Here is a 12,377-nt window from a genome sequence, read left to right as displayed (position 1 = left end):
CTTTCCTCACAATATAATTTTGCTAACAAATAAACTGGTAATGATAAACACAAAAATTAAAATTGGTACAATCTAATTAAATGCTATAGTACATCTGTACATTATTCTTACAACACCATTATCTCTTAAGTAGGTGCACAACTGTATATGAAAATATTTTCATGACTACACCCAAATGTGGACATAAATTTCGTACAAATTAAATTGCAATATGTTTTTGGCAAAAGTTACAAATTTCCTAAAGACATAGTTAAGGAATTAATGTATAGTGCTTACAGAAAGCTATGTGGAAAGACAATTCATTATGGAATATGTCCACCCCTAACTGTGATGTAGCTCTTAGGACATAGTATCATGCTTAGCACCAAGTGATTCAGGAGTTCTTGAGGCAAACTGGCCCACTTCTCCTTTAGAGCACAGATGAAGCCTTGTTTTCTGGAGGAGAATTTTGAGCAGCAATGCATCTCCCCATTGCATCCCAAACAGGTTCTATGGAGCTGGGATCTGGGGAGCACACTGGCCACTCAACTCAATTAATATCCTTAGTTTCCAGAAGTATCTCCGTTGCTCTTGTATGATGTGGTGTGTCATCACTGTCATCCATAGAAATGAATTCTTCACCTACAGCACCACGGAACAATCAAACATAATACTGAGGAACTTTGCTGCAATATCGTTCACCAGTTATAGTCCCTTTTTCCAGCACTTATTGCTCGGTGCATCCATTAAGCATAATGTCTCCCTACACCATGATCTCAGCACTTCCATATCTATCCTTTTCAAGAACATTCTTATGATGGTAAGCAGTACTACTTGCATGCCATACCAAGTGTCATCTAGAATAGGAGGAAAGACTAAAACGCTCATCTGTAAAGAATACATTAGCCCATTGGTGTCTTGTCCGATTTTTATGGATACAGTACTACTGAAAACATACTCAACGATGAGCTGTGAATAAAGGGATGCAGACTACAGGCCTTCAGTCATATAGGCCTGCTTTTCAACATCCTGCCACAGTTTGTTGAGATATCTGCATACCTGTGCTTGAATGGAGCCGACTTGCAAGCTGACCTGCTGTGGTGTCATCAATTATATGGACTCCTTTGCACACAAATCGAAAATTTGAATGTGTACCCACTTTCTGCTTGAAATCGGCAGTTATACAAATTGCCACAAGCTGATTTGTCTAAATTTGCAGATGTAATCTTCAGAAATAGTGTTCATCCTTAGGTTTTGGACACCAGTGTATAATATAGTATTTATATAGTATAGTATAATATTTTGTAGTGTAGTATAATGTAATATTTATTTTGTTAACAAAATATACTGGTAATTAAAAACACAAAAATTAAAATTGCACAATCTAATTAAATACTATAGTGCATTTGTACATCTTATTCTGCCAACACTATTATCTCTTAGGTAGGTGCCCAAATCATAATATAGTATTGTCCTAAGCTTATTTTCATAGCTCACAACATGTAGTTAAATGTGTAGTTAAATGCTTGAAAAATTTACATACAACAAAAATACTGTTTAAATGTTTTAGTACTGTTATTTAAAAAAATACAATTATCTCGCAAAGACAAGTCAGACCAGATCATGTGAATGAGCACATCATGAAAAGAGAATGTACTCCACATCGAAAGCTACCTACTTTGTTTTTGTAAATTTTATTATTTTGTCTTTCATATTAGGATAATTTATATAAATTCAGCCTTCATTATGAAGATTAAATGAAATAAAACACAATCTAAGTTTTGATGAGCTGTGTTGTGGCATACATTTTAAATCCACACTAAAGGAAAGCATATTCCTGTATAATTATATATAATTATATTGTGAGAACTAAAGAATCTATTACTTTGTTTTGTTATCATAGCATTTAGTTTTTTAAAACATCACCAATAACAACATTTATATAAAATAGACCTTGGACGAGTAAAATTTTTTGTTGTTATTAGATTTCAGTTGTATTTCTGGAGTCCTACCATTACAGACACTCAGACAGCAAAAAAAAAAAAAAAAAAAAAAAAAAAAAAAACACAAAGCTATTTAACATCATAAAAGTCTAGCTAATATCTGGAAATAAATCCACACACCAAAATTTGTCTTTACAAAACCACTAGTCAGGCCATATTTACAAATGGCTTCCAGACCTAGAATATCACTACTCAGTGAGCAATTAGTCTCATCAAATGCTTTAGGACAACATACTTTTGATCAATATTAGGATATTCATGGCAAGTTTACACTCAAAATGACAAAGTGTTATTCTTGAAACCAGCAAAGACTAATAGAAACAATTCAGAAAGGTCAACAAATATTTGGGACACCACCACAGACATGGCCTACATTTACCCTATAGAATTTCAGTCATAATGATATAACTAAAGACCAAAGACCAATCATTTTAATATGGCTAAATTTAAATTTCAGTCAACTGTTTGACCCTACAAGCCTGACCATAGGTCAGGCTTGTAGGGTCAAACAAATAGTGACACTTTGACATACTATATGGATTATAATGCAAGAGATCTCCAGGAAGTCAAGGACTCATCAAGCGAGACCACAAACATACCATCTCTTTAATTTATTCACATTATCTGCACTCATAACCTCTAAAGGCAAGCCATTGCACACTGCTGTATGAAAGAAAAACCTAACTCTCACTTCTTTCTTGACAGCACTGATTCTCAATTTCCATGGATGCCCTCTCATCCTCCATAAAATGAAAAACTGTATCTACTAGTATCTTGTATGACACTTTCAGAAATTTGTACATTTGTATCACATCACGCCGCTTTTTTCCTGTTTACTAGTTCTGCAGTCCACAAATTCTCACCTTCTCTTCTCATAATCTATATTCTACAGTTCTGATATCTTTAACATGATCTTTTGCAACCTCTCCAATGTATCTGCATTGCCTCAAAAACCAGGAGACCAGATCTACGCATAATAATCCAGATGAGGTTGTATTATCAAAGCTTGAAAAAAGGCAACGTGACCTCCTTATTCTTACAAGTCAATGTTCGGTTCAGCATTGCAATTCTCCTCTAAGTTGTATTTGTAATCTTTGCTATATGTCCCTTGAACTTCAACTTCCAATTAAACTCCAAGATCTCTAGCGGGGTCAATTTTTTCGATCATAATCTTGCCAATATAATATACCATTGGATATCTCATTACACTCAAGTGCATATTTTTACATTTACTACCATTGAACTGACAGCGATTTTCACATGGCCACAATATCAGCTTATTCAAATTTTTCTGCAAATAATGCATGTCGATTGTATTCCTGATTACTCTACCTATCTTTGCACCATCAGCAAATAACTGGATGTCTCTTGTTAAACCTATCCCTTGTTAAATCTATTAATGTAGAGATTGAATAATAGTGGACCAAGAACTTGCAGACTCACAACTGCTATATAACATTTTTTGATATCAGATAGTCAGCCATCCTCTCATCCAAATTAGTATATTAAAATCCAATCCCATATCCTCCAACTTATCCAACACCAACAGACTCTCATGCTGAATCCTGTCCAAAGCTTTAGCAAAGTCCAAAAGTATCATGGTATATCTATTCCCCTTCTCTAACTCAACCATCATCATCATCAAATTAATGACATGTACCCTCAAGGGGTGTACAGGATATGATACTACTACATGAAAAATTTACATCAGTACTAACTTCCTATCTACAATTTTCCTCCAGATCAGTCTGTTACTTGTCAAGACTCCAATATTATCAGATCTTATATTTCTGTCATCTAAGGCACTTTGTACTGTATCAATCCACTTATATCTTGGTCTTCCTTTGAGTTGTTTTCCTGTCAACCTGACAGAGAACACTTGTATTGCCAATCTTTCCTCGCCCATTTTGTTTAAATGACCATACCATCTGAGATTAGCTCTGCTAATGCATTCCTGGATGATGACAATGTCGAGTTCTTTCCTAATATCCTCGTTTTTAATATGATATTGCCATTGATGCCATCTGTTCACACCTCTAATCTTTCACAGGATTCTCATATCTGTGGTCTCTGGTCAAGTGTTTTACTTCTGACCCAGCTCTCAGATCCATAAGTTAAAACTGGTTTGAACACTGTCTTGTATACAGCTAATTTACTGTTCTGACTAATTTCTCTCTTATTCCATATGAATTTATTCAATTGACTTCTAACCATACCAGCTCTGTTGATTCTGTTGTCTATTTCCATATTTCATTTACCATCTTCACTAAAAATCACGCCTAAGTAGCTGAAATGTTTTACTTGTTCCACAGGTTCTCGTTCACAACACAGTTGACATTTTCAACAATTCTACTTATTTTCATTGTCTTTGTCTTTTTATTGCTGACTTTCATACCATATCTATTACAACAGTTATTCAATTTAGTCAAGGAATCTTGCAGACTCTTAGCAGATTTATTGATAAGTATAACATCGTCCGCATAAAGCAAAGAGCTGACATTAACATCTCCAATTTTGATATTATGTTTAATACCCCTTTCCTTCATAATGTGATCCATATAGATAATGAATAACAGAGGGGATAATGTACATCCTTGTCTCACACAGGATTTAACATTAAACCATCCTCCTGTACTTCCATCAATTCTAACTGCTGACTTACAACTCAAATAAAGATTAAGTATTGCTTGATATAATGCCCCATTGAACCATATAACTGTAGCGTATTGAATAGCTTCTCTTTGGCACCTTATCATATGCCTTTTCCAGATCTACAAAACTCAAATAGAGATCTTTGTTATATTCCCATGATTTCTCCACTATTTGTCGTAAAGTGAAGATCTGATCATGACAGCCTCTATTTGGCCGGAATCCAGCTTGTTCTTCACCTAGCTTTTCTTCTACAATTCTTCTCAACTGTTTCTCAAGTATACTTGCATAGATTTTGCCAGGAACACTAGTAGGGAAATACCTCTGTAATTCTCACATTCAGTTTTATTTCCCTTTTTATATATGGGTACTATGAGAGCTCTACTCCAATCATCGGGAATTCGTCCCTCTGTCCAGGCTTTCTGCACTATGCAGTGCAGCCACTGCAAGACTTTTATACTACCATACTTCAGCATTTCTGGTCGAATATTATCTACTCCTGCTGCCTTTCCACATTTCAAGCCGCTGATGCTTTTTCTAGTTCAAGTATGGATATGTATTCCTGACTGTGTGCCTGGTCAGTGTTTTTTACCACTGTGCTGTCATCACTGCTTGTTTCATTTAGCAGTTTTTCAAAGTAATTACTCCATACTTCGAGGATATCATTTTCTCCCATTTTCATGTCACCTTTATCATCTCTAACTCCTTTTACAGCACTCTTTCTTCCATTCCTAAGCTTCTTGAACAACCTCCAGAATATTTTGCCACCTTCTTGATATTTATTTTCTATATTCTTGACAAAGTCCTCCCATGACTTTTGTTTAGCTAGTTTTACACAGTGTTTAGCATTCTTGCATTAGTCTTTGTATTCTCTAAGAGCACAAGCTGACTTATTTGCCAGGAACTTTTGATAGGCTTTTTTCTTTTCCTACACTGCCTCTTTAACTTCCTGTCCACCATGGAGTTCTGATTTTTCTATCCTTGCAGACAACCTCACCACATGCCTCTCTGTCTGAATCAATCAAAGTTTTCTTCAAGGCTTGCCACTGAATCTCTAAAGTTTGGTTCCTGTTCTCAAATTCTTTCATTTTTTCTTCAATAATCTTTGTGTATTTTAGTCTACAGTTCACATCTGAAAGCTGCTCAATTTTAATTTGCTTTACAACTTTCTTACATGTTATTCTTTTCAATATGAAATTCAATTTTATCCTGCTCAAGACTAAATGGTGATCACTTCCGATTTCAAATCTTCTATATACTCTGGTGTCCTGCACAAGGGAGAAAACATCACTATCAACAATAACATAGTCAATGAGACTTTTCTTATTTCTTGCCTCTTCTCTCCATGTGAATTTGTGCACATTTTTATGTTGGAACATGGTGTTAGTAATAACCAGTCCATGTCCTGAGCAGAAATCCAACAAATATTTGCCATTATTATTAACTTTGCTCTTTTCTCCAAATTTTTTCAATATATTTTTGTATGTCTGACAGTGATTTCCCACTCTGCTATTTAGATCCCCAACAAGGACCAACTTTTCCTTTTTCATTGTGTCAGATGCTTTCTCTAAAATCCTCAAAAAATTCCTCCACTTCTACCTTAGTAGAACCTTCTGTGGGACCATAGACACAAATAAGTCTCATTGTCCAGTTCCCCGTTCTCATATTTGCCCACATCACTCTACTTGAGACTGCCTGCCATTCAAGAAGATTAGCCTCGTATTTAGTGTTGAATACAATGGCTACTCCTTCTTTTCCTTGATTGTCATTGCCTGAATATAACATTTTGTATTTATTGCTCAGATAGATCTCTCCAGTTTTTGTCTTTTTTGTTTCAGTCACCCCTATTATGTTGATCTGGTACTTATATAATTTCTTCAGCTAGCTCCATTTCTTTGCCATTCAGGCTTCTTATGTTGATAGTACCGATCTTTAACTCTGGTGATGTTGAGTTGGGGTGTTTTTTCAGATTTGTTCCAGTAGCTGACTTTTCGCTGTTCACTCTGGTTCCCTAGTGAAAACAACGGGGGCCTTGTTTAACCGGGCGACGCCCCAGTCGACATGAAATTTTGTCATGTTGTACCATCATTTTGTAATTTGGTTTAAGCCAATAAGAATTACAACTTGGTGCTAAATCCCAAACTGCCAGCCCATCCTCGTTCGTTCAGTATCCAGGTAGATATCCAACAGGGTGCACCATGAGAAGAAGGTGAGGATTGGACATTAGGTCAGAAGCCCTGGTCGGTTCTCTGCATTCCTTTAAAGGCTATGTGGAGGTCTCTTCTCAGTTATACAGCTTTGACCCCTAAGCACCCCCTAACTCAACCATGACATTATTTATTATAAAATGCAAGTAACTTACTCAAAAATGACATTCTTTCCTGCAAAGTATAGATTCTCTGTCAGTCCATTTCTGTATGAAATCTCTTACCAACTTTTACAAAATCTAGACCATCACTCCAAAGATACTGATAGCTTGATAACTAGATACATGAGGTCTTTTGCAATGGGATTATCATACATTCATTTCACGCTTGTGAAATCATTTCTGAGTCAAGTTATATAGCCTTGTCAAAGAAATAGCCCATTCAGCTGAACACTCTTTCAGCATCAGTGCTAATATCTCACCAGTCACTATTGTCAAATTCTTATTCAGTTTGTTCAACAACTCTAGTACCTCTTCCTCATACACCTCAGTTACTTTATCCAGTGAAGAGGCAACAATGAGCTCAATGGTGCATACACCAGGTTGATAGCTTTTTAGCAAAATTGGCCTCATCAGTTGAACGATCTCTTCCACATCTGCCAACTGCATAGTATCTATATTGATGAGTTACTCTTTTACTTGTAACACAATGACAGAATTCTTTTGGATTGTCTTTAGCTTGCAGAGCCAGTTTCTATTCATACTCACACTTAGCTTTCTGTACAATAATTATAACTATTCTGACCTCGACCTTATAATTTTCATAAGGCTGAGGTCATCATTGAAAGAAAAAAAAAATTATTTTTCTTAAGAATTGTTTCCAAATAAGACTACACATCCATTTCACTTATATCCTGCATATTCTTTGAACTTTAGGGACACTTTCTGCCAATGCATCATTGATGTATTTTTTTAAATACTTCCAATGCACTGCTGATATTATTCCCATCTAGACAGATACTATGGGACTGAATATAGTATTCTACTCAGTTGGTCATAATTTCCTGCTTTGGAGTAAGTAACTTTTCTAAATGGAATACCTATGCACTTAGACACTTCTCAGGTCAGTACAGCATAATCACTGTTGCCAACTGGAGGCAGAACATATCATGTCTTTTACTGAAACCTCTTTTGATGGTATAATCAGCTCTAATACTCTTTGACTATGAATTCCCTCTGTCACATGCTACTTAAGGAAGTTGTCATGCAATAGCTCAATTAATTTGGCTTCATTCTTTTCATAAGATTTCACTGCTACCCAATAAATGTTTGGAGTATTAAAGTAATGATGGTTATTTGTTCGTAGTAACCATCAGGTTTAATTAACATTGCATTTCATCATCACTAGGTCTGTAGCAACACCCCACCATGTATTTGTTCTTGTTATAATCCACCCCACACCACTGCTGCATGGAAAACTGTTACTAATATTGCAATCATAGCTTTCTATTCTAAATGGGTTCAAATCATCTGATATTATTAGTATCACACCCCTCCTCTCCTATCTTGTCTGTCCTTCCTAAACATACTGTACCCTTTACACTCAATACCAAGCACACATCTGTTTCTGAGAGCCAGGTATCACTAATGCCAATAATCTGAGGCCATAACATGGTCTACTGTTCTTGTGAGGTTTTGGTGCCATTTTATGCTATTATTTTATTACAGTATTCCAACAAAATATGAGGAAACATATAATACTACTATATTATATATTTCCTGATATAAAAAAACTAATCATACAAAGAAAATAACACAATAAAACAGATAAAAATCACTAATTTCACAGGAGTATTAAATACACCGACCTTTCACTATACAGCCTCGAACTAATGTATACATGTTACTCAAGATTATGACCATAACATGAAGATCAAAATGTTGGATAATTATCATAGTTTATATTAAATTAATTACTCTAAGGAATAGTCTCCATAACTTTAGCATAATGAATGCTAATCACCGTGTAGCAATAAAAGTAAGCATTTCTACTAATGGTTTGCATATTTTCATGTGTTTCCCTATTCTCACTTTGTACATATGCCATGAAAGTTGCAGACAGTTTGACATTCAACGTGCTGCAGACTAGCATTACTCAGGTTGCACAATGTGAAGGCAGAGTACATTACAAACCAGTGTACAACATAAGATAATATAATAAGCAGCACAAATAATCATATGTTTAGAGGCATTTCCCTTAATTACATACAAATTTCATAAGATTTTCATGTTTTATTACATCTGATATGAACCCTAACTATATTTAAAAAGAAACTACTTGCAAAATCAGTTGAAGTTCATTGACTCTATGTATGTCCTATTTTCTATTCATCTCACTCCATTTGATAACAGTGTGTATTCTATTTATAATTTCAAATTAAAGCAGACCCCCATCAACCTGAAAAATTTGAGTGGTGATACATCAGTATCAAAAGAGAGAAAATCCATTACTTTGGAAGTGAAAGTGAACATAATAAAGTGCTCAGAGAAAGGGGAGATACCAATATATTTCAAGTCATGTGAATGGAATAAACTATTCCATGATAGAATCAGTTATAAAACAAAAAGTGAGAATTTTAGAACATGCAAAGGGTTCAGCACCAATGAAATTGACAATAATAATAAAGAGATAAGAGAAACAAATAAGTTGTCTCTTATGGTTTATAAGAGACAGCCTATCTTTATGGATCATAGACTAAAACCAAAATAAAGTGTCAGTTTAGGTGCCAAAATAAAATGCTCATGATGTTGGTACATTTATGGTTAGTTACAAATAGTTCAAAAGATTTTAAATTAGGGCTAAATTGTACAATATTAATGAAGAATGTGGCAAAATTGATAGTGCTCAGATGAAAAGGCAACAGATGATTCTGTTGAAATATGTGCAGAGATTATTAAAAGATGAAATTTTGATTACTCATCAAATGTTTAATACTGAAAAGATAAACTTCTTATTTTTTTCTTTTTTTGGAAGAAAATGCCCAACAAGACATACCTATCACAGGAAGAGAAAAGCGTGTCTTTGAAAACAGCCAAGAGTCATTCAGCCTTTGGCATAAGACTGAGAGTCACTAAACCTTTTTTGAAAGATCACTCTGAGAAACCTACTCTGAAAGGTATGATAAAAAGATCTCTACCAGTTATGTAGAAGAGTGCTCCCCAAGGTATGGAAAAGCTCAGAAATTTTGGAAGAGCATTTTTTTTTTTTTTTTTTTTTTACCATTTTGTGCAATTCCATTTAAAATTTTGCTTCTGCTGATACATCTAGGTATCCAGTTTCATTAGATGATGATGACTTCTATCTGAATGTTAGGGCTGTGTCCTGGCCATCAGAACACCTATGGACCAAGGAGTTAGATCTTTTATTCAGGTTCTGAAATCCTTTGATTTGGGGGAGGAGAAAAGGGAGGAAGAATACTACCTTCAAAGATTTCTGGAAATGTTATAACAATACTGGAAAATCGTGAAGAAAGATAAAAATAAATAAATAAATAAATGGATGTGGAAAAAACTTTGCCATCAATTTGTTCATCACTCTGAGGCATATTTGAATAAAGTCATGGAAAACATAGTGGAAACAGTAAAGCCATGGCATTTCAAATGATCCAGAAGAGATGGAAAAATTGGTGGATTTGCATGCACAGGAGCTTTCTGCTGATAACCTTATTCAAATGAAGGCAGAAAGGGCAAAGGTGAATGTTACAGAAGTTGTGGTGGTGCTAAGTTATTTAGGCTAGTTGAGTGGAATTTGGCATTGACCAAAAAAAACAAAAGAAAGATTCCAACAGTGAAAGATTTGCAAATGTCTCCAGAACTATTTTAAATGCTTTCACATGTTATAAAAAAATTTACATTAAAAAACAAAGGTCAATGTGCAGAATTTCATTAACAAATTTTCTCAAAAAAAAAAAATATATATATATATATATATTCTAACCCCTTCTAGAAAAAAAAAATCTTCTAAAGTCTTCATAACCTCTGAAAATTATGAAAAATAACTGATCTGGTGAGTACTGGCTCAGAAAATTTATGCCCTTAGATTTTTTTTTAATTAAAAAAATTAATACGAACACCTAATGATTTCTTGGTTAATATTATAGAATAGTATAAGAATAATTTCTAATATAATCAGATTATAGTATACTGAATTAGGATGTAGATACTGGTCACTTTATCGAACAAAATGGACAACAGTGATGATTCATGACTTTAACTTTCATTCATACCATTAAATCTATGAGAAAATTGATATTTCAAACAACTCAATTACAAGTGAAATGGAATGCAGATGTGTTCATAAGTTGGGAAATGCCTTTATTAAAATATATAAAGGAAGTTTTAACTTACTTTGAAGTTAACCATTCCATAAGGCTCTAATACCACCACAGCATTAGGAAACCTCAGATTTTCAGAACCTAAAAAATTTAAGTTAGTAATTATGTAAATATCACGTAATTTTAAATTGTGATATTTAGTTTAATTAGTTTAACTAAAACTACTGATGGAAATATCATGCAGTTATATTTTAATATTCTAGTGATATTGCAATAAGTATTATTTTTAATCTCATACATAAACGATTGAAGCTCTTATGTACATTAGTGCTATGGGCAGTGGTGTAGCTAGAGCTTTTGCTGCCAGGGGCAGTCCCTGAATTTGCTGCCACTCTCAGTACACACCAAAAATACTACAAAAAATCAAAATGATGTATAGGAAAATAAATTAAAACACTATTTTTATTTCTGAAGTAAAACTTTCATTTCAATATTCTAAAATGTTATTTTTCTTGCTTCTGTTAGCAAAATCGTCGATGACATTGGCAAAGTCAATTTCATAGTAATGAAGGTAATTCTTAATCTATTTTATTTAGAAAAAGCCCTCTCACAACTAGCAACACCTACAGTAATTGTAAGGAAAATTCACAGTAGTATTACAATATTTGGAAATGAGTTTTTGAGACTGTATTCTAGAATTAATTGCAAAAGTTAAAAAGGTTCAAAGTACCGCCTGGGGTGGATCGCCCCCTCCACATCCCCCCTCTAGCTATGGGTGAACATCATCAAATTCCTGACATATACTCTCAAGAGATGTACAGGATATGATAGTAATACATGAAAAATTTACATTATTACTAACTTCCTATCTACAATTTTCCACCAAATCAGTCTGTTACCTGTCAAGACTGACATTATCAGATTTTATATTTCTATCTTCTAAGGCACTTTTTACTGTATCAATCCACCTATATCTTGGTCTTCCTCTGGGTCTTTTTTTCCTACCAACCTGTCAGAGAACACTTGTTTTCCTAACCTTTTCTTTCCCATTCTGTTTAAGTGTCCATACAACTTGAAATTAGCTCTGCTAATGCATTCCCGGATGCTGACAATGTCGAGTTCTTTCCTAATATCCTCATTTTTAATATGATAATGCCATTGATGCCATCTGTTCATGCCCCTAATCTTTCTCAGGACTCTCATATCTGTGGTCTCTAGTCTTTGGTCAAGTGTTTTACTTCTGACACAGCTCTCAGATCCATAAGT

At 34.4% G+C, this 12,377-nt stretch overlaps 1 protein-coding gene across 2 annotated transcripts in view; it reads right to left on the bottom strand.

The window, feature by feature from the left end:
* Positions 1-12,377, bottom strand: part of tctn (tectonic) — a 367,511-nt gene that overhangs the window by 303,520 nt on the left and 51,614 nt on the right. For both annotated transcript variants that reach the window (XM_090400596.1, XM_090400595.1), the window contains exon 4: positions 11,185-11,252. In XM_090400596.1, coding sequence (XP_090256722.1) covers positions 11,185-11,252 — 68 coding nt within the window. The remainder of the gene's footprint in view (positions 1-11,184; positions 11,253-12,377) is intronic.

Source organism: Typopeltis vanoorti, chromosome 11 (genome assembly GCF_054136105.1).
Source record: "Typopeltis vanoorti isolate ZY-2024b chromosome 11, IOZ_Tvanoo_1.0, whole genome shotgun sequence".
In the NCBI taxonomy this organism is placed as follows: domain Eukaryota; kingdom Metazoa; phylum Arthropoda; class Arachnida; order Uropygi; family Thelyphonidae; genus Typopeltis; species Typopeltis vanoorti.
Note: the sequence above shows the minus strand (reverse complement) of the source record. Positions and strands in the feature narration are given on the sequence as shown.